Here is a 23,270-nt window from a genome sequence, read left to right as displayed (position 1 = left end):
TTGGCCAGCCCTGAACTAGTGTAACCTGGTATTATATGACTGGTTATAACTAGTGTAACCTGGTATTATATGATCAGTTATAACTAGTGTAACCTGGTATTATACAGTATGATTGGTCTATGGTATATATAACCTGGTATTATATGACTTGTCTATGATGTACAGGTATGGCACCTGGCATTATATGATTGGTCTATGGTGTATGTTGTATGTCACCTGGTATATGACTGGCCTATATGTCACCTGGTATTATATGACTGTTCTATGGTATATATGTGTATGTCACCTGGTCAAAGTCACTGGCCAGCTGCTGTCTCATCTCCTCCTCGGTTTGTAGCTGGTTTGTAGTCTGCTCCAGTTGGGATTGGATCTGTGGTACACACACACACACACACACACACACACACACACACACACACACACACACACACACACACACACACACACACACACACACACACACACACACACACACACACACACACACACACACACACACACACACACACACACACACACACTTCAGTATCTCTGAGACTCAGTCTACATTTCAGTACCACTGATACTGGACAGAGTAAAGGATAGGGCAGGTAATCCACCAAGTCAAACAGACATCAAGGGCATGCAACATCATTTTAAGATCTTCTTGAGGTGCCTAGCTAGGGGCCAGGGGCCTGGGGCTAGGGGCAAGGGACAAGGGGCTAGGGACCAGGGATCTGGGACTAGGGACCAGGGGCTAGGGACCAGGAGCTAGGGACTAAGGACCAGGGGCTAGGGACCAGGGACTAAGCATCAGGGGCTATGGGCCTGGAGCTAGGGACTAAAGGCCTGGGATTAGGGGCCGGGAATTGTGTCTGGACTGAGCCATTGTGCATGGAACCAAACCCACTCCCGGGTGCCACCCATACCACCATTCAAATACTTAACAAATGCATCCTTAGACCACCATTCAAATACTTAACAAATGCATCCTTAGACCACCATTCAAATGCTTAACAAATGCATCCTCAGACCACCATTCAAATACAAATGCATCCTTTTCCTTCTCCTCTCCTGAAGTAATATGATGTTAGGTAATTCAAACCTAAGCTTTCTACAGCACAACTTTCACTGCTAAGCTTTCCACAGCATAACCTTCACTGCTTAAGGGGTAGTGTGCCATTTTGAACATTAGTCCTATTTGTGGTCTGTCCTGTACCATGAACCTGAAACATGGAGACCATAATTTCACTCATAGTTCCAGTAGGCCTACTGAGTTAGCTGCAGTTTTTCTGTAGGCTCTCACTGGGCTACAATGGAAGCCAAGGGGGCACCCGTAAATGCGTTGGGAAAACTATGATAAATGTGCTTCTCCGACACGGGAAGCACCGGGTGTAATCTTACCAGTCTCAGTATGCTCTCCTGTGAAATGTATCGCAATACGAATATTTTGTACATGTTTTTACAAGAGCAACTGAGAATAACCCAGCAGACAACCTGGCTCCCTTTACTAATGTGCCCCAGCTCTTTCGAAAACAAATCATCGTGAGCAGCGTTCGTTTGCAGCGTTCATTAGAAGCGTTCATTAGCAGCGTTCGTTAGCAGCGTTCGTTAGCAGCGTTTGTTAGCTGTGTTCGTTAGCAGTCGCTATTTGACAACGGCATCGCTCCAGTGTCATGAGCACACACAAAAACACATTAATAAATAAACACACCCTCAAGTACACATAATTGTGTACACAAAAGTTGGACACGAACGAAGCTAGCGAACAAAGATTATAAAGTGATTAGAGCATGTGTGTTTAGCTGGCTTGTTTGTGGTATTATACAGCAAACACACAGCGATTGGCAGCACAATGTTGAGAAAAAGCTGCTGTCTTTGAGAACTATCAGACTTCTTCAAACACTACATATACAAAGATATACGAAGTAGGACCTCTTCCCCAAATATTCCATCAGGGTTAAAATCATCAATGTGTGATGTGTATTCAGTATGGAACAATATTCTATCTAGCCAGTAATGTGACAGTAAACTTGCCCAGAAACACTAAAACCGTAAATGATGATCACACTATCCTTCATATTCCTGTCTTAATATAAATCCTATGGGTTCCCAGATCCAATCACAGCTGGGGTAAGCATCCATTATTTTAATATACTTTAATTAAGTCTACTTTAATTTTGTCTACTTTCAATGTCTCCAGACAGAATGAGGGGAATGGAAGATGACAGCAGAGGAGAGGAGGGAAGGTGACAGGAGAGGAGGTGACAGGAGAGGAGAGGAGGGAAGGTGACAGGAGAGGAGAAGAGGAGGTGACAGGAGAGGAGAAGAGGTGACAGGAGAGGAGAAGAGGAGGTGACAGAGAGAGGAGGTGACAGGAGAGGAGAGGAGGGAGGGAAGGTGACAGGAGAGGAGAGAAGGTGACAGGAGAGGAGGTGACAAGAGAGGAGAAGAGGAGGTGACAGGAGAGAAAAGGAGATGACAGGAGAGGTGAGAGGAGAGGAGGTGACAGGAGAGGAGAGGTGAGAGGAGGGAAGGTGACAGGAGAGGAGAGCCCCTACGGCTAGTGCCCCTAGCCGTAGAGAGCACCCTAGTCTGATAGTTCTCTGTTGGGATGTGTCCCTAGTCTGATAGTTCTCTGTTGGGATGTGTCCCTAGTCTGATAGTTCTCTGTTGGGATGTGTCCCTAGTCTGATAGTTCTCAGAGAGGCTGTGCAGGGCGCACCCCCGTGGGCCTGGCACCCTGACCTGACCTGAGGGGGGGTCTCCGTCTCCTCCCTCTGCGTACGCTCCATCGCCTCACTCAGCTGCTCTCTGACCTGGAACAGGAAGCTGGCACTCAAACACACTTCCCCTGAACCCCCCCCCCCACACACACACACACACACCTTGGAGACAGCTGTGAAGCGAACGCCGGGCCCCCTTAACCGCTGACCAGTTGGTGGAATATGCTCAAACCCCCTCAGTGGTTAAGGTTAGGATTGGGGTTTGAGTTATCAGATCCCAGATCAGAGGTTGACAGGACACTTTCACTGTGAGCGCCCAGCGAAAGCAGACATGGACCACGGCGACGCCATAGCTGACGTCATTATTACCGCTCCGGCATCTTCCGCCAGCGACGTGAGCCGTCTGTCTGGTGCGGTTCAGAGCACTGTGGTCGCCCCGTCTCATCTTATAAGCACGCCTCTGGCGGCGTCAGGGGGAGGTTGAACGTACCAGAGAGAGTTCCGTGGCCTGTTCCTGTGCTTCAGACTGGGCCCCGGACAGCTGGCTCTGTGTCTCTGATAGCAAAGCCTTCAGCTGTGGAGGCAAACAGAGATGAGCACAGCAGCGGTCAATACACAAGAACTATGATGACCACACCACTGGTCCATACACAAGAACTATGATGACCACACCACCGGTCCATACACAAGAACTCTATGCGAGGCAGTGGCACAAGCCATAAGGCAAACACAGACTGTACCCTGCCCTTCAGGTGTCTGCACACTGCCCCAACCAACTCCAACGATGACGGATCAGTGTGCCATGGTTATTGGTGACTTTTGGCGTCGGTTGGATGGATTTTGCAGCAGAATTTTAAACTTCCAACATTCTAATAACAACTGCTGACTTTAGAATGTTGGATGTTGGGAGTCGGTAGTGTTGTCAGGTATTATTTTATTCAATAAAAAAACAACAACAACAACAACAACAACTCTACAGTAGGACCCCACTCATCCAAACTTTTTTTTTCGAGCCTGCTATCTGGTTACTGGTGGGATTTTCATTACAGTACTGTAGGCCTACTTGCATTTAAATCTGTCATAATAAACACGTACTGTATCCTACTGTGAATAAAAACAGAACTGTATGTTGACCTATATGTTGCCTGTAGGCTGTAGCCTACTGTCACGTTTAATTTCTTTGTTACTTTAATGTCGAGTGCAAAACGCAAACGAGTCTGCTGCGCGAGAGCTGCATTCCTTGGTAGCCAGAAAGCGTGTCAGCAACCTGAAGCAGAGGAGTATCGAGTCATTTTTCGTTCCCAGTTAATGGACTTCAGGAACACAGACGTGTTGTGAGCATGTAGATTAGCCTATAGGCCTACTGTATTTGTTAAATAATAGCCTACAGCCTAGGCCACATTAGCCTACATCGGTTGTTTAGACTGTCATTTCATTTATTTATTTATTATCATTTGCTCTAATTGTTCTAATGTTGGGTTGTTTTTAGGCTATACCATTTTGTTCTGCGAATACAGTAGCCTATCGATGCAGCGTAGTTCTCGTTTGAGAATAAAGTACTGTATTTGATCAAAGCATGCACTCAAGTGGAAATTTGTTTATTTTATTCTAGGCTACTGTAGGCCTATTATAGGCTAGGCTGTATGAGTTTAGTTGGCTATTTGTTTGCAATTTTGATGCATTTTCACAAGTAATTAACAGTATTTATTAGTCTATTATGAAACAAATATACGACTTATTGAATTTGGTGCATTTTAACATATGTTTCAGTCATCCGGACGTTTCAGAGATACGAACGACCTTCGGTCCCGTTGGGTTCGTATAAGTGGGGTCCTACTGTACTTTATAAAATAATATGCTTGGGATGCTATAATTAACTGAAAGTGTCTGCTCTGCTCCACTAGTCTAACACACAGATTGAATTGCCATTCAGATTCAGGGGTGGGAGCCAGGCTACAGAACCTTCTCCTTCACTCTGTCCGAGTGGGTCATAGCCTCGCAGCACAAAGCAACGGTGTTCACATTATGGCATGATGAGCTCCAGAGTTTACAGATTGCCTCATTAATGTTCTGAGCTATTAGCACTGGGTTTAAATCTGAAATATTGCCAACTAGGTGCTTTTGGAAATCCTCTGCCACTGTCTAGAGTAACCAACTGAGCAGCCCTCAGCCCTTTCACTTTCCTTCGAACATTCTTTGCAAACAATTGTCCAAATTTCTTCCATTAGACTTGTGTTTGCTCCAAACGTATGCAGAAATAAGCGAATGGTCTGAAAGTAGTTTGGTGAGCTGGACAGACGCTTGGCATGCGCACTCAGCTTAGAGAGTAGCAGAGAGAAAAGGGAGTAGCAGTGGGACAGAGAGAAGCAGATCGCTACACACACACACACACACACACACACGCACGCACACCCCAGAGGGACAGAGTAGCAAAGAGGGAGAGAGACGCACACTGCCCCGACACACTGCCCCGACGCAACTCGGAAATACGGCTCATTCTTAAAGTACAGGTACTAATAAAATGGGGTATTGTACCGTTTTTGACGGCAGGGTATCTAGTATCGGTATACCGTGCAACAATAGGAGTCAGTTGGGGAAACGTGCAGACACCTTAAGAGACCAAGGGTCAATAGTAATTTGGTGAACAGTTGTAGACTGGGACAATTTTGATCATCTGTATAATGTCTTCCTGCACCCACTACAGTATTAGGGTGCACATAACTACTTTAGTTTGGTGTTCCTGACCTGGGCCACCTCCTCTGCGTACGTCTGGCTGAAGCTGATGGACTCCAGCTGTTTCTCCAGCTGGGCTTCTAGAAGCATCACCTGCTCCTTCAACTGCACACAGAAACATAAAAGGTGCAGAAAACATGTCAACACCATTGAAATATCACTATCCAAACCAGGGTGGACTTCCAAAAAGCAGGTTTCTGAACTAATATTGAAAAGACACATTTCTGTGGTTCAAGAGAGAATACACTGATAACATTAGCTCTACATGAGATGCACAGTACTATCTCCAAGGAAAATCAATGAAATAAGGTACTTGACTACAAAATCTAAAAGTGTCTTTTTCTGAATATCTATATGTAATTGATTTTCAATTTTATCAAGGTGATCCATAATCCCTTTTCTTTTTTGAAACGCCCCCAATATTCTAACTCAAAATAATAAGTTAATAAGCAACAGGGTTATTATCGGAGGGAGTAGATTACGAAGGTTACTGTGCCGCCTGGATTCAAAAGAACAACCGAGGTGGTTTAACAAGAGTCTGCGACTGTCAGTGCATGCCAGACGCTGAGAGGTACAGGTGCTTTGTCTCTGGTCTGTACCTGGTCTGTGTTTTCACCCTCCATCTTCACAGATGCAGAAGCCTCCTCCAAGACCTTCACCTGATCCAGGGCCTGCAAGGGGAAAATCGGCGATGTGTCTCTAGCTGGTGTAGAGATTGTTCAGAGCTCTTGTCGCACAACCTATTGCACTTTCACACACTCCTCTGCTGAACTTTCTGGTCTTTCTTCACTTGCCTATCCAATGCTGAATAAGCTAAGATTGGGAGTGAGATTCCCAATTGTTTTTGAGGGAGTGTGGAAGCATTGTGTGGTGGTGATGTTCAGTGTTCGTCTACCCCTGACTCATGCTAAGATAGGATAAGATGATAAGATGAACTTGAATAGTCCCCGAGGGAAGGGGGGTCGAGGCGTTACAGCAGCAAGAATGTACAGAATAGATCAGAGTGTAGTATATACGGAATCTCACAGCAATGAACGGAATCTCAAAACTACGAACGGAATCTCAAAGCTATGAATGGAATCTCAAAGCTACAAACGGAATCTCAAAGCTACGAACGGAATCTCAAAGCTACGAACGGAGTCATGTATGGAAGCGTCTTCACTGCTTAAAAGTCACACTCACTGCTTGCCGTTGTTCCTCCGCCTCCGCCATCTTGGCCTTCCATACGTGCTCCTCGCCCTCCACACTCTTCTGAAGGTCCTTCAGCATGCCCTCCTGAGAGACACACAGAGAGAGACATCTAACTAGAGACAGAGAGAGATATACCTAACTAGAGACAGAGAGAGATATACCTAACTAGAGACAGAGAGAGACATAACTAACTAGAGACAGAGAGAGACATCTAACTAGAGACAGAGAGAGACATCTAACTAGAGACAGAGAGAGACATACCTAACTAGAGACAGAGAGAGACATGCCTAACTAGACAGAGAGACATAACTAACTAGAGACAGAGAGACATACCTAACTAGAGACAGAGAAAGATATACCTAACTAGAGACAGAGAGAGACATACCTAACTAGAGACAGAGAGAGATATACCTAACTAGAGACAGAGAGAGACATACCTAACTAGAGACAGAGAGAGATATACCTAACTAGAGACGGAGAGAGATATACCTAACTAGAGACAGAGAGAGACATAACTAACGAGACAGAGAGAGACATACCTAACTAGACTATGTACATAAAACCGATATCAACTCATCAGCGTAGTTTCCCGAGGCACCCTACTTCACCGACACTGGGTCACGATCTCGGCTCGTCTGACTCCAGACTGCTGATCTAACCTCGGTTACGCAGCCGGACGTTATTTCTACTTGTGGAGTGAGTTCATCCAACTCAGCTGGGTTACATACATACGTAGAGCAGTGTGGCATTCTGCTTGACAGTTTTGTTGACTTCCTGATTCAGTCATTTTTCCCTTCCGCTCCCAAAACTCCTGCAATTGAATTCCAGGCTTTGTCCTTTCTGGCGTATGAAAAGGATCTGTGGTGTCAGAACACCTTGTGTTTTTCAGCGTCTAAGATAAACCTCTCATCATCCGTGGTGTATATCCTCGGAACAGTTGACTGGCCTGGACAAATAAAATATTTTAAAATATAATATATAATATATAAAAAAACTCATCAACTTTTGCCAAAGTGGTAACCGGAGAAAAATGTTGAAACTGAAATAGTTTGATAAAACAAAAGCATGAGTGTGCTATTTATTACACAACACAGCCCTCTCAAGAAATACATCCTCTGTTGTAGCCCAGAGCAAAATGTTTCTACATGTAGGCTACGTGCCATGTGAGGGAGCTGGCCTCAAAATATTCTTAATGACGCTGATGTCAGCTTAGTGATGCCATTATACCACCGCAAGTCTGCCAGGTCGCCAGGGGCATGGGGGGTGGGGGACTGACGAGCCATTTCTGCTAGTACTTGCACGTGGCAGAAGTGGCTTCTGCCAAAAACAGACCCGGTGCACCTCTCTTTACCGGAGCCGAGTGGTGCACCTGTCTGTACCGGAGCTGAGCGCAAAGCCGGTTCCAGCCGGTTCTGGGATGCTTCTGAAACGTGCTGCAATATGTCCGGTGGAACCACAAACATCGTCTAGAGCGCCCGCAATCAACCGCTTGCCAGAACAGAACGCAGCCAGAACAGAACGCAGCCAGACTCAGTGGAATTTAGGGGTTACTGTACATAGTATCCTGTCTGAAAAATAGCAACTCTCTCAACAAAGAACAGTCCCCTCTTACTCACCGCGGTTGAAAAGAGCTGTTGAACGTTGTGGGGAAGAGCATTTGCTTACCGTTTCAGCCAGGACAGTTCTGTACTGATCACACTCTGCCTGAAGGGTTCTCTGTGATTCCTCCGCCTCCTGAAGCTTTGACAAAAGCTCCTGAAATAATATCATTATTGTTTCGTGATATCAGAGGTTCCTATGCATCATTGTAAAATTACTAAAATAGGAGAAAACATTTAAGTTGGCTTGTAAAACACTGTTAGTTTGTTTAGTAGTAGTAGTAGTAGTAGCCTACTTCACTAAAAACATAACTACAACTTAAAATGGGTCAAATATTATAATATACTTACTATACACAGCACTATACTGTATATACTTACTATATTTAATATAGACATACAGTAGGTGTGATCACTATTGCTGATTAACCTTTTACCTTAGAACATTTTCTTATGTAGACCCTGTGACCCTGAATTAAACTGTAGTTGTTCTGTGTGCTTACCCCAGAGTCTGTGCTTTGGACCTCCTGGCTTAATAGATCTTTAGTCTCCTGTGCTTTCTCGATAAACATGTCCAGCCAGTTGTTCTGACGAATACAAACAATGCGTGTTAAAAAGAACAAAACATGAACACATCTGGGGTTTGGATTACAAACAGCAAACATTAGAGCTATACATGTAGTACGATAGGTTAGGGTGCAAAATGTCCTAATAAAGTTGAATTGTAAATGGAACCGAAATTGAACTAAACTCAATTGAAACAAGGTACTTAAAGCCAAGTAAAAGTGGTCAGTTCCCACCTGCTTGGTTTCTATGGGGACGCTGGGGAAGAGGGTCTGAAGAGCCTTAATGGCCTCAGACTGGAAGGAGCTCAGGGCGTCCTCAGCTACGCTCTACAAACAAAAACACACACACCTCATGAGTTTCACTGTGAAACAAAAAGAAGATAATGGGTTCAGTTGGTGGCAGTACAGTATGCTCAAAAAGAGAGAATCAACCAACCGACAGAGAGCTATAGAGCTGCTTGTCGCTTACCAATTAAAAATTTGCAGAATAAATTCTAAATTAGCAATACATCAGCTACGGGTAAATTGCCAGTTCTCTATTTCTCAATTTGATTCAGTGCTAGAGAACTTTCTTTCTATTTCTGACAAATCAGTCACAGCGACGGTAATGATCACATCCACTGACCAGAGCAGCCTTAGCCTCCGCTAGTCCCTCCACATTCATCTTCTCAGCAGCGGACAGGGCTTCCATCGCTGCCCAGTTCTTCTCACGGAGCTCCTGCAGGCCAGAGAGAGGTGTACAGCGGGTGTTCAGACCATGCAGAAGAGCGTTAGCCACATAGCTAACGACAGAGAGATGTACAGCAGGTGTTCAGGTCATGCAGAAGAGCGTTAGCTGAGTCTAGCTAACGACTCTAGAAAGCAGGACCTCCGGAGGTAGAGAGCAAATCTGGCAGGTAGCTCACAACTTGAGGGAAATGGATTTGACAATCATGCTAACCAATGCTAGTGCTATGCCAAACATTTTTGAAACTGTCATGAGTCAAATGTTTTTCTGACAGACGTCATATTTACTGGCCTAGCTATAAAAATGCAAGTCAAATTTACATTCGGTGTAGCTAAATCTATCCATGGGGAAATTATTTTTTCAGCAGATATCTTAGTACAAGATTGAGCTAGCTAAAGCAGTTTTGTGTTTATATGTGTGGTATTTAATCAGTTTGGATAATCTCATGTCCCCTAGTGCTAGCTCACGTTATGAAAAAACATGGCGGCCATTTGACTGCTGTAGTCCAGTTTCAATAATAGTTAGCATATCTCAACAACATAGACCTCAGAACCAACTGGGCTTCAAAATTCACAAAACCCATCGTCAGTGATTGTTTGAACCCCGCCTCCCACCATCACACCCACTCACGTTGCTCTTGTTCTTGACCTGCTCCATCTCGTCCTTCAGCTGCTGCAGCTCCTCCTCCAGGGACAGCATCTGGGAATCTTTCTCTAGGCTGAAAACACAACATTTTACATTACAGTCATTTAGCTGACACTTTTATCGAAAGTGACTTACAATAATTGCATTTAAAATAGGAAAAAACAATGTACTACTACTTGCCAGAACTCACAAGTGCATCTCCTTTCTAAACAAGTGACTAAGAGCATTATTTAGAGATGAGTTTTGAGCCTGCAGCGAAAGATGGGCAGTGACTCTGCTGTCCTGACGTCAGTGGGCAGTTCATTCCACCACTGCGGGGCAGGACAGAGAAGAGCCGTGACCGTGTCGAACGACCGCAGGGGCCTCGGAGTGATGGGACAACCAGTCGCCCTGAGGTGGCAGAGCGTAGCGGTCGGGAGGGGGTGAAGGGTTTGACCATGGCCTGGAGGTAGGAGCTGTTCCTTTCATTGCCCTGTAGGCTAGTATCAGGGTTTTAAACTGGATATGAGCCACTACAGGGAGCCAGTGTAGGGAACGGAGAAGGGAAGTTGTGTGGGAGAACTTGGGGTGGTTTAACACCAGGCGAGCAGCAGCTTTCTGGACAAGTTCCAGAGGTTTAATGGCTGACGCCGAGGCCCCAGCGAGGAGAGAGTTGCATTAGTCCAGGCAGGAGATGACCAGGGCCTGGATGAGTACCTGCGCCATTTCATCAGTGAGGAAAGGGCGAATCCTCCTGATGTTGTAGAGCATGAATCTGCAGGAGCGTGTGACGGATGTGATATGTGCGGTGAACGATTATTGGTCATTCAGGGTCACACCCAGGTTCCTCGCAGTCCGAGTCGGCATAACCACTGTGCCTTCAATGGTGATGGCCAGGTCACGGTGCGGGCAGCCCTTCCCCGGGAGGAACAGCAACTCAGTCTTGTCCAGACTGAGCTTGAGGTAATGTCGTCATCTACTCCAAGATGTCAGCCAAGCACCCAGCTACAGTATGCGTGTCTACACTTGTATATCAGAAGGGGGAAATGACAGGACCAGTTGGGTGTCATCAGCATACTGTAGCAGTGATAGGAGAAGCCATGCGAGCGAATGACAGAGCCCAGAGATGTAGTGTAGAGGGACAAAAGAAGAGGACCCAGGACAGACCCTTGTGGAACCCCCGTAGTCAGACTACGCGATTCCGACATCAACCCTCTCCATGTCACCTGGTAGGAGCAGCCCGTCATGTATGATTCAAACAGGGAGCGTGCAGAGCCAGCGACACCTTTCTCCAACATACACTGTACCTCGTTAGGTAACGGCAGCACCGTCATCATTTCACCTCACCTCAGCGGTCATGTCCCGAGGAGAAATGATTTGAGCGGGACCACATGGGGATCAGTATGGGAACGTACAAGCACCGAGTGAGCAAAACTTTGGACACATACCTTTCAAATGGCTGCTCAGCTTCAGTCTCACTTCCAGACTCCTGTGTTGGGAGAACATTCACACTGTTTGAAACGCTGATAGTTTTTCTGGAGGAAGCAACAGCAGCTCAAGTCTTTCAGAAAGAGATAAAAAAAAGTCTTAAAACTACATAAAAAGTCTTAAGCCTCCATATTATGGGTAGCTTCTCAGGTCTACACTACAAGCGATTCCACTGACTGATAGTGAACTGAAAGTGAACGTTAAAGGCAAAGATTTTAGATATTTAGCCCTATTTGCGGTATGTCTAACATGAACCTGACGCATGGAGACCATAGTTTTCTCTGATTGCTCAAGTATTGATCTAGATCGACATTTTCGTCTGGCCTCAGGCTTTCTTTACAAAAGAAGTGGGCGGGGCCAGGGTAAAAACAAAAACAATACATTTCACAGGACAGCATACTGAGACCAAGTAAGATCAAACCATGAGCTTCCCATCTCGGAAAAACCTGTGGCCCCGTCCACTTCCATTGTAAAGAAACTTGCTTGAGCGATCAGTGAAACTACGGTCTCCATGCAAAAGGGTTCATGTTAGACATACCGCAAATAGGGCTAGAGGTCCAAAATAGTCTTCTCGGGTCTAAAATGTGGACCCGAAACCGAGATGGACCCGAGACATTCGTTCCGAGATCCGACTGGATCCTATCTTTTTTTTTTTTTTAATATGTATACCGGACACAATTTTGTCCCGAGATATTAGAGACTGAACCCGAGAGCAGGAGTAGGACAGAGACCCGAGACCCAAGTCGGATCGGGTATTTTACGGATCTGACAGGCTGAAGCAAGTAGCAGTAGCATTAATCGTTTAGGCTGTCACGGCTGTTGGCTTGCATGCTGTTGCATAACAGTTGGATGGAATGGCGATTTATCCTCTCAATCTCGATAGGATCAATCGCTGTTTTGTTAGGCTGTGATGTGGCAGCATGGAAATGAAATGGCCGTAAATAAATAAGGCTGGTGGTGGCTGCCATATTTACGTGTCTCCGCTCGCGTCACGCCCACGGTCTCACTCAATTCGTGTCATGCGTTTCTCTCGGGTATTACGCATAATGATAAACCGACCCGGGACCCAAGTTAATAGAATCGGATCCACCCGAACCCAATTAACCATAATAAAAGCGTGGGAATGTGGACCCGTACGGGTCTCGGGTCGGGTTCGGGTCCTCTCCGATTTACCCGACCCGTGAAGACCTCTAGTCCAAAATATCACACTGTGGACCGCAGCACTTACAGCCTGTGCGCTCTTCCCCATCTCCTCCCTGAGCAGCTTCAGCTGTTCCTCCAGGGTCGCCACCTGGCCTTCCCTCTCCGCCAGATTGGTCTGGAGCTGCTCCTCCAGGGTCGCCACCTGGCCCTCCCTCTCTGCCAGACTGGTCCGGAGCTGTTCCTCCAGGGTCGCCACCTGGCCCTCCCTCTCTGCCAGACTGTTCCGGAGCTGCTCCTCCAGGGTCGCCACCTGGCCCTCCCTCTCCGCCAGACTGGTCCGGAGCTGCTCCTCCAGGGTCGCCACCTGGCCCTCCCTCTCCGCCAGACTGGTCTGGAGCTGCTCCTCCAGGGTCGCCACCTGGCCCTCCCTCTCCGCCAGACTGGTTTGGAGCTGCTCCTCCAGGGTCGCCACCTGGCCCTCCCTCTCCGCCAGACTGGTCCGGAGCTGTTCCACGTCTACCTCGCCCTCAGGCTGTGAAAACAGATACAAACAAACAACCCAAGTGAAACACACCTCAGGATTCGATTAGTTTGCGCACAGTTTGTACTTTTCGTACTGTTATCAGTTTTCTTGGTGCTCCAGGAGGTATACTGCACTGAGCGCACATCGATTTGAATGAATGATAAAACTGATTAAATGTTTTTGACACAGGTCTGATTGGGAACAATAGTCCTATACATTAAGGAGCTCAGGGAAGTATGAAAACAGAAGCAGGTAAAAACAACTCACAACTGCGGTGCTCTTTGTGTCAAACTCTGCTCTCAATGCCTGTAGTTGGTCCTCAAGGGCTGTCACTGTGCTCTCTTTTTCTTTCAGACTGAAAGGTTTGGTGGAGACAAAGATTGATGTTGTTCACCATGTACATTACATCAATCAATCAATCAATCAATCAAAGCTTTATTTATATAGCGCATTTCATACACAGAGGCAACACAATGCGCTTTACAGAGAACAAGGGAGGTGGGCAGACATCCCACCCCTACATTATTCCATTTACTTCACATCAATTTCATTCCGTATCTAGTGGGGCTAGCATGTAGAGGTACTTATTCTCACGGTAAATGCCAATTGTCGTACTGTAAGTATTAAGCAAAAACTAGAACAAGATACAATGAGTGAGAATCCTTACTTGAGATCTACATTAGCAAATCTGAATGTTGTCTGTCAATGGGAGAGGGGAGTTCTAATGCCTCACGTACAGATGCCAATGGGAGATGGGAATTGCAACGCCTCACATAATTTGAAGTTTAGACTCCTTTTAGACATTTGGGCCCATTAGTTACAGCACTACATCCAGATGAGACTAGTTGACCAACAGTAAAGTTTGTTAAAGACTCGTTGACCTGCAGTAACGTTTGTTAAAGACTAGTTGACCTGCAGTGAAGTTTGTTAAAGACTAGTTGACCTGCAGTGAAGTTTGTTAAAGACTAGTTGACCTGCAGTAACGTTTGTTAAAGACTAGTTGACCTGCAGTAACGTTTGTTAAAGACTAGTTGTCCTGCAGTAACATTTGTTAAAGACTAGTTGACCAGCAGTAAAATTTGTTAAAGACTAGTTGACCAGCAGTAAAGTTTGTTAAAGACTAGTTGACCAGCAGTAAAGTTTGTTAAAGACTAGTTGATCTGCAGTTACGTTTGTGAAAGACTAGTTGACCTGCAGTAAAGTTTGTTAAAGACTAGTTGACCTGCAGTAACGTTTGTAAAGACTAGTTGACCTTCAGTAACATTTGTTAAAGACTAGTTGACCTGCAGTTACGTTTGTTAAAGACTAGTTGACCTGCAGTAACGTTTGTTAAAGACTAGTTGACTTGCAGTTACGTTTGTGAAAGACTAGTTGACCTGCAGTAACATTTGTTAAAGACTAGTTGACCTGCAGTAAAGTTTATTAAAGACTAGTTGACCTGCAGTAACGTTTGTTAAAGACTTGTTGACCTGCAGTAACGTTTGTTAAAGACTAGTTGACCTGCAGTAAAGTTTGTTAAAGACTAGTTGAGCTTCAGTAAAGTTTTTTAAAGACTAGTTGACCTGCAGTAAGGTTTGTTAAAGACTAGTTGACCTGCAGTAAAGTTTATTAAAGACTAGTTGACCTGCAGTAACGTTTGTTAAAGACTAGTTGACCTGCAGTAACGTTTGTTAAAGACTAGTTGACCAGCAGTAAAGTTTGTTAAAGACTAGTTGACCAGCAGTAAAGTTTGTTAAAGACTAGTTGACCAGCAGTAAAGTTTGTTAAAGACTAGCCAGCAGTAATGTTTGTGAACAGACAAGACTAGTTGAAAAGCAGTGAAGTTTGTTAAAGCAGTTTGTAGATGTCAGAAGACACTCCTTCCATACCTGCACTGTAGACGTTCAATCTCAGCCATGTTGTCAGCCTGAAAAAAATAAATGATGTCATTTTGAGGGTTAGGGTTAGACCGCAACAGCGGAGGCAGCCCTACAAATGTGAATGTCTGTGACTGACTGAGTGACCGACTGACGAAATTATACCATTGGTTGAATTTCACACGTGATGAAGTTACAGTATGTCATGGGTCAGCCGGAACAAGTGTGTTTCACTGGCTCTCTAATCCCACCATCACCCCATTTGTTCTGTGCACTTTGATTCTCACTCCTGTCTGGTTGTTAACTCAACAGTTTCCAGGAGCTTGCTACTTAAAGGGCAATGCTCGTTTTTGACAACCTGGACCTTATTTACGACATATTATAAGAAGTTTGACTCACCGAGATCACTTTTGTGTAGTTCGGAGGCCTGTAGAAGAAATTTAAAATCCAGCGCGAGCCAGTATATCCATGTAATGACGGTGATCGGGGCACCGAGAATGCAGTTTCTCAAAATCTATTTTCGGCCGCTAAACGGTTGTTTTCATCAATCAGATTGGATGAATCGACAGTTGAGATTCCTCAACGCGAGGCATTGTAGTGGTTTTCAAATACGGGGTCTTTAGCCTCTGTAATATGATCTTTACACGCCCTCTCCCCACTTGCTCCAGCACGCATGCGCACAGGCCAGCGCGCAGACTGGCTATTCTCTCTGCGCTACGATCGTTGTTGGTGCCGAGAATATTGTCGTCGTCATTCGTCAGCAACAATCCGATCGTAGCGCAGAGAATGTGAGCCGGAGAATAGCCAGTCTGCGCGCTGGCCTGTGCGCATGCGTGCTGGAGCAAGTGGGGAGAGGCGTGTAAAGATCATATTACAGAGGCTAAAGACCCCGTATTTGAAAACCACTACAATGCCTCGCGTTGAGGAATCTCAACTGTCGATTCATCCAATCTGATTGATGAAAACAACCGTTTAGCGGCCGAAAATAGATTTTGAGAAACTGCATTCTCGGTGCCCCGATCACCGTCATTACATGGATATACTGGCTCGCGCTGGATTTTAAATTTCTTCTACAGGCCTCCGAACTACACCAAAGTGATCTCGGTGAGTCAAACTTCTTATAATATGTCGTAAATAAGGTCCAGGTTGTCAAAAACGAGCATTGCCCTTTAATGTTCCATGTGTTTTATTATACAGTACAGCCGGTAGTTCAGACCTCGCAATCTGATTGGTTAAGAGCCGTTGTACATGCCACGATATACCACGGCCAAAGCCTCTTTACAGCAAAGGCTGTAAAAACGTTAGATCTATTGCATAACAGTCTGTTTGTTACATTTTGGTTTCTCCTCAAGAAAAATGGAAACATTCAATGTGAATTTTGAGTTGTTCTATCCGTCCTGTAGCCTACCACTCTGGTTTATCGTCACAACTTTTGCAACTCGCAGTTGCACAGCAAAGGTAGGCTACACTTCGTTCATGGCTAGGTCAGGAGCATTAGTTTGGTTGCTAGGGCTCATTGTCCATCACTGAAACTCCAGAGCAACATGATAGTTTTATGAACTACCTTTCTTGGCGGAGTTCACTAAAATCGATATTAAGGCACTGAAAAAGTAGGTATTTATCCCATCAATGTTTCCCGATGATATAACCGTTGTATAAAAGCAATAACTCACTCGAGGGTTGGGGTATATGGGCAATATACCACAGGTGTTTACAGTCGCAGTGAGAAAGTGGCGTATAAACATCTGTAGCTTAACCAAGTAATGTGATATGCTACTTCAGTACAAATATTAATAGGACCACTACAGGAAATTGTTGTAAATGACCATTTAATTTCCATGAATTCACCTTACAGACACTACCGCTGACTACCCCTGTAACAAATTGACCACAGTTTCGCACACCCACACACAGTCGAGCCATATACCAGGTTTTGACCTGGTCTTGTTTAAATATGACGCTTTCCCTCTTTTTTAAATGCAGACAGCGATTTGATATGGAGTGAGGGGCAATAATAGAGTACTGGTTGGAATTAAAACCCACAAGGCTTGAAGGCAGTGATGTTCTCATTAAACCATCATTTTAAAAGCATGGTGGTTACTACGAGAGGCAGAGTTAATCCAGACTTACAGAACTGTCTTTCTGCACAAGCTGTTCTTCCTCTTCTTTCACCCTGAGGAACCAGGAAACAAACAAATACATTCAAGGTGTGCAAGTTTCCCGGCAAGAAACGGCTTTAGATCTTGGCTTTAGATATGGAAACCAGAGTAATCAAACTTGGCTCCATACAGGCCACATTCATTCAATTTCCAAATGGAAATGTGTTTAAAGATGATATGGAAAAACTCAAAAACTTAAAAAAAATAGAACGTTTAATACATGACTTAAAAAAATTCCCAACTGTCAAAGTGAGGCCAACGCCAGCAAGGCGGACGTACCCGTTCTGTTGTGGTTCTGGGACGGCATGGGCCGACTTCACAAGCTCCAGTTCGTCCTTCAAATGTTTGAGCTCCTCCTCCAGAGTGGTCACCTGGCTTTCCTTGTCCTTCAAACTGAAAGAGAACGGAGTCCATTTTGTTTGGGAGGAAGTCTGATAGTACAGATTTCACTAATTATTGACTCTTATTTTGAAGAAGTACTGACTCTTATTTTGAAGAGATATAGAATCTTATTTTGAAGCGAGCAGAAGAACTAAATGTACCTGTTCTTTAGCTCTTCCATCTCAGCAGATGTGTCAGGTGTTTCAGGTGTGTCAGGTGTGTCCGCCTGCAAACAAATGACAATATTTTGTCACTTAACATCAGACCACAGTTGAATATACTACGATTTTGGATGTTGATGATAAGTATTAAGAACATTTGTAGGACAAGAGTCAAAAGCCAGAAACGTTAATGAGACATGTTGAAAGCTTCTCAAGTTCGGTCACAACCAAAACTCCACCTCTTCAGCTGCAGTGGCTCACCTGGGGTTCAGTGGAGACGGGAGCCTCTGCGATGGCCTCCACCACCGGCTCCTCCACCTGGCTCTCCACCGGCTCCTCCACCTGGCTCTCCACCAGCTCCTGCACCTGGCTCTCCACCAACTCCTGCACCTGGCTCTCCACCAGCTCCTCCACCTGGCTCTCCACCGGCTCCTCCACCTGGCTCTCCACCGGCTCCTCCTCCTCTGCCTGCTCCTTCTGGGCCTTCAGGGCCTCCAGCTCCGCGCAGCGCTCCTTCAGCTCCGCCTCGGTGGCTGCCATGCGCTCCTGAAGCTCTGTGGAGGGTCATCATCATCATCATCATCCACAACCACAGTAATCAATCACCATGATCACCACGCAGCACCAAAATAATCCTAATCATTTGTCAAGTTCCCTCTTTGAATACGTCTGAAAATGTGTTCGTCCTTCATCCAGAGGCAATCACTGACAACATTGTGGGATCCTGACCAATCGATACATCATCCTAACCATCGATACATGATCCTAACCATCGATACATCATCCTAAGCATCGATACATCATCCTAACCATCGATACATGATCCTAACCATCGATACATCATCCTAAGCATCGATACATCATCCTAACCATCGATACATTATCCTAACCATCGATACATGATCCTAACCATCGATACATGATACTAAACATCGATACATGATCCTAACCATCGATACATGATCCTAACCATCGATACATGATCCTAACCATCGATACATCATCCTAACCATCGATACATCATCCTAACCATCGATACATCATCCTAACCATCGATACATCATCCTAACCATCGATACATCATCCTAACCATCAATACATGATCCTAACCATCGATACATGATCCTAACCATCGATACATGATCCTAACCATCGATACATTATTCTAACCATCGATACATGATCCTAACCATCGATACATTATCCTAACCATCGATACATTATCCTAACCATCGATACATGATCCTAACCATCGATACATGATCCTAATCATCGATACATGTCAGACCAGTGAATCAAGAGGACGAAAGCACACGTTTTAAAAAGTATCCAAACAGGGTCCTTGTGTGTGAGAAGAGAGTGTGGACAGGTGGAGGGAGACCCACTGACCGGCGATGGTGGCGGCCTCCTGCTGGGCCAGGTCCAACTGGGCCTGCACGGCGCTGCTGGCCTCCTGGGCCTGCTGCAGCTCCCGGCTCACCTCCTCCAGACGCTGCCGCATGGTCTGCTCACTCTCCGCCTGGCCAGCCTGCCGCAGCCAATCACAGTCCGTTATAGCTCATCGTGGCCAATCACAACCTGTTATACCTCAGTGTGACAAATCACAACTCATTGTAGCTCATCGTGACCAGAATCAGAACCAGGATCCTTCCGCTTAAAGCAGCTGTTGTATTCATATTTTGCTACTCTTGTACTTTGGCTTCAGCACTAGATTTTGGTCTTAGTCACTTGTTTAGAAAGGAGATGCACTTGTGAGTAGTAGTACACTGTCTATGTTAAATGCAATTATTGTAAGGCGCTTTGGATAAAAGTGTCTGCTAAATTACTTATGTAATGTAAAGTAATGACCAATCACAACCGATTATCGGCATTACTAAAGATACCTCACCCACAAAAGAGAGGTATATCTCAAGAGGTATATCTCAAGCAGACTAAAGTGTAAAATTAAATAAATAACGTTTGGAGCAGACAGTTTATAGTCCTTCGGTACAGTTACACTAGGTGAAAGTGAACAGAACACATTGAAAATGTCCAGAACGGCGACGCAACCCCTGCTAGGGGACATGTTGTGTAACACGGAAACCTGCACTATCGGAGCTAATTAATGACACATTGTATGTGATAAGTGTGAGCAAAGGTCATAGCTCAGACATGCAGGACTCTTTGCCATATTGCTAATACCTCTCCACTTAGATCTACGCCTGGAGAAGTGCACATGTAGGGGGTGGGGCTGTATCTATCAAAGTAGAGGTCAAAGTTCACTTGTTCTCAGCCATTATGGAACTAACAAAGGTGAGGTCAAAGGTCAGAGAACAGTAATGGTAAGGTGGGAGCATTGGCCAGTCGGCATCAAGAACCAATGCCCTGTGTATGAAGGTAGGAGGAGTTATGACTATGGAGTAGGAGGAGTTATGAATATTGCTATGAATACATTTGGAATCAGAACTTTCTTGAAAGCCAACATGATTTGTAACCGTTGCAAATATACACACCAAACCAAAACGTGAAGTTACACTGAGTACTGATGAGTAGCAGTTAGGGAGTGTCACAAGGTGATCTGGGCTTCATAGCCCTCACCTGTCCACTATGACTGCGTTTTTACTGATGAACCTACTTTGAATGCACTGCACGACGCTGACTAAAATGTTAAGTACTTAACAAGTGGGCGTGTCTTCAGATGACAAGAGACTACTGCACAGTGGGAGAGGGGAGGGGGATGGGGGGGGGTGTGCCAAACGTAGCAAGCAGGCGAGAAAGCGCTCACCTGGACCTGGGCAAGCTGCTGCTCTGTGGCCGCCACCTTGGCCTCCAGGGCCTTCCTGCGCTCCTCGTCGGCCTGCAGCGCCTCGGTCCGGTCCCCCAGCTCCCTGCTGAGACGCACGCAGTCCTGACGCAGCTTGGCCAGCTCCGCATTCTGCCTGGAGACGGAGAGAGACAGAGACAGAGACGTCTCACAACGGTCGTTGGATGACATTTCATTTGAGTTAGACTTCTACTTTTTTTTCTACTTCTACTTTTGGCAAGTTGCTGGGTACACAGTGGCGAACATAGCATATCGGATTCACTTCTCAGCATATCAAATTTACTTCTCAGGGCATTCATATTCAGAATGGCATTCAAAACATTCCTTGAATATAAATAAAAATAAATTTGAGAATCTTCAATTTTATGTTTTTGGTCTGTAGTTGAGACTGGCTTTTAAATGAGCTTTTCTTAGAAAACTAAACAACGCACGAGAGCAGAGAGCAGAAACAGATCCCGCATCTCTCCGGGTGACAACCGGTGTCGCGTTACAACTGAGGTAAAACGTGATGTTTCCACAGAACAAAAGCCTCCTGCTGCGCCCTGCCTGGCATTGCCACAGGGCAGGTATTGTGAAGTAAAGCATGTAGCGACAAAGGGATAAAACAAGCAAGAGGAGGAGGCCTGGCTGCTGTATCTGATTGTGTGTCTGCCATAAAACACTAAATGGCTATCTGATCCTGGCCTCGGTTTAATGGCTCTGTGGTACGGTGAAGCAAACCCCGGGGACCACGCCCACTTGTCTGCACCGACCAACCGGCTAGAAATCACAGCTAGCAAGTCATCTGAAAATACAGTGGAACCAATGTGGAAGGAGCAGCCTAGTTTGAAGAAATATACGCATACTACTGTCCGATACTAGTTCCATCTTCTGAACCAACGTCCCACAAATTAATTCAACACATCTGCGTGAGCCCCCAGAGCTTATGCCTAGGCTTATGCCAGGGTCGAACCGCTGTTCCTAAACTAATAGATAAAGGGGAACTAGGGGGTGGTTCGGGTACGGAGGTTTACCGCGCTGGTTATGGAAGGAGAGGATTTTACACCAGATCAGTTTGTCTCAGGAGCAAGGCCACAGACAAGACGCGATTACATCAACATGTCTGAATATTACTGACACGGATCACGGTGGTCGCAACCTCGTTCGTGCCCGGTTATGATTACACGATAATAACATGATCACATTACATAATGTGACAAAATAGGATCTGTATCAAGATTATAGACGTACAGTATCTATAAATCCTCTGTCTGGAGCTTATGCATGTGTGTCTGTTTGGATCACGATCATCTGGAGAACCGGGCGCTGTATGAAGTTGTCATTCAGAAGTGCAGGGTGGACTGTGAAGTTGTTTGGATCAGTGGTTCTCCAGAAAGCTGGAAAAAAATCTGCCCGTTTCGGCCCGTTACGAACACGGGCACCACTAGGACCCAGAACGACCGATGCATACTGGAGTCCTTGTCGGAATATGTTTGATATACTGTACATTACAAACGAATGTGGTAGTGAGTGAATTTGACTTGGGTAAAGGATCTTTACTGAGATTATACGTTGAAAAGACTATTAATGAAGGGGAGTTGTTTCAAGTAGCCTACTGTATGAGAAATTCATTTTATTTAGTGCATTTAAGAACAGGCACGGGCCCTGACAGACACTGCACTAGTGACAAATAAGCATATTTCACCAATTGTTGTTTTTACTTCCAACGTACTCTCATACACAAGTACTCCTCTGCTACTTCCTGTGGGGCTTTTGAACATGTTAATTCTTGGAGTGGACTCAACCTGGCTGGTGGGCTGGTTAAGGGGTCCTACCTGCTCTCGGCCTGACTGGTGGGCTGGTTGAGGGGTCCTACCTGCTCTCGGCCTGACTGGTGGGCTGGTTGAGGGGTCCTACCTGCTCTCGGCCTGACTGGTGGCCTGGTTGAGGGGTCCTACCTGCTCTCGGCCTGACTGGTGGGCTGGTTGAGGGGTCCTACCTGCTCTCGGCCTGACTGGTGGGCTGGTTGAGGGGTCCTACCTGCTCTCGGCCTGACTGGTGGGCTGGTTGAGGGGTCCTACCTGCTCTCGGCCTGACTGGTGGGCTGGTTGAGGGGTCCTAACTGCTCTCGGCCTGACTGGTGGGCTGGTTGAGGGGTCCTACCTGCTCTCGGCCTGACTGGTGGGCTGGTTGAGGGGTCCTAACTGCTCTCGGCCTGACTGGTGGGCTGGTTGAGGGGTCCTACCTGCTCTCGGCCTGACTGGTGGGCTGGTTGAGGGGTCCTAACTGCTCTCGGCCTGACTGGTGGGCTGGTTGAGGGGTCCTACCTGCTCTCGGCCTGACTGGTGGCCTGGTTGAGGGCGTCCCTGAGGATGGAGTTCTCCTGCTGCAGACGGGCCAGCTGTGCATTGGGACCATTGTCCAGCTGCTCCTGCAGGCTCTGGATCTGTGGGCACAGAGTACGCTTTCAGCTGCTCCAGTACTTACCTACTCATGCGTAAGAGGTAAAAATTATGCTTATTAATGAGCGAACAGCTTAGCACATTATCTTATTGTATTTTTTAATAGGACAATAATTCATAATGGATTAATTATATTCAATCATATTTTTTCACAAGTATCTTGTGTAAGTA

General features: G+C 45.8%; 1 protein-coding gene across 5 annotated transcripts in view; it reads right to left on the bottom strand.

Annotated features, from left to right (window-relative positions):
• The window catches only part of rrbp1b (ribosome binding protein 1b), a 35,903-nt gene that overhangs the window by 4,959 nt on the left and 7,674 nt on the right, over positions 1-23,270 (bottom strand). For 3 of the 5 annotated variants that reach the window (XM_084440866.1, XM_084440867.1, XM_084440868.1), the window contains exons 6-27: positions 22,965-23,083; positions 20,620-20,773; positions 19,245-19,383; positions 18,117-18,409; positions 17,856-17,920; positions 17,593-17,706; positions 17,285-17,327; positions 15,167-15,204; positions 13,566-13,653; positions 12,861-13,307; positions 11,593-11,633; positions 10,151-10,238; positions 9,419-9,511; positions 9,028-9,120; positions 8,731-8,814; positions 8,295-8,384; positions 6,621-6,713; positions 6,038-6,109; positions 5,451-5,543; positions 3,196-3,279; positions 2,733-2,798; positions 287-370 (exon numbers count right to left, since the gene is read on the bottom strand). In XM_084440866.1, the coding sequence (XP_084296992.1) occupies positions 287-370; positions 2,733-2,798; positions 3,196-3,279; positions 5,451-5,543; positions 6,038-6,109; positions 6,621-6,713; positions 8,295-8,384; positions 8,731-8,814; positions 9,028-9,120; positions 9,419-9,511; positions 10,151-10,238; positions 11,593-11,633; positions 12,861-13,307; positions 13,566-13,653; positions 15,167-15,204; positions 17,285-17,327; positions 17,593-17,706; positions 17,856-17,920; positions 18,117-18,409; positions 19,245-19,383; positions 20,620-20,773; positions 22,965-23,083 (2,481 nt within the window). The remainder of the gene's footprint in view (positions 1-286; positions 371-2,732; positions 2,799-3,195; positions 3,280-5,450; positions 5,544-6,037; positions 6,110-6,620; positions 6,714-8,294; positions 8,385-8,730; positions 8,815-9,027; positions 9,121-9,418; positions 9,512-10,150; positions 10,239-11,592; positions 11,634-12,860; positions 13,308-13,565; positions 13,654-15,166; positions 15,205-17,284; positions 17,328-17,592; positions 17,707-17,855; positions 17,921-18,116; positions 18,410-19,244; positions 19,384-20,619; positions 20,774-22,964; positions 23,084-23,270) is intronic. The other 2 variants (XM_084440869.1, XM_084440870.1) reach the window with 1 other exon arrangement.

This window comes from Borostomias antarcticus, assembly GCF_949987555.1.
Source record: "Borostomias antarcticus genome assembly, chromosome: 7".
Lineage (NCBI taxonomy): Eukaryota > Metazoa > Chordata > Actinopteri > Stomiiformes > Stomiidae > Borostomias > Borostomias antarcticus.
The sequence above is the reverse complement of the archived record's forward strand: the minus strand, read 5'-3'. Positions and strand labels throughout refer to the sequence as shown.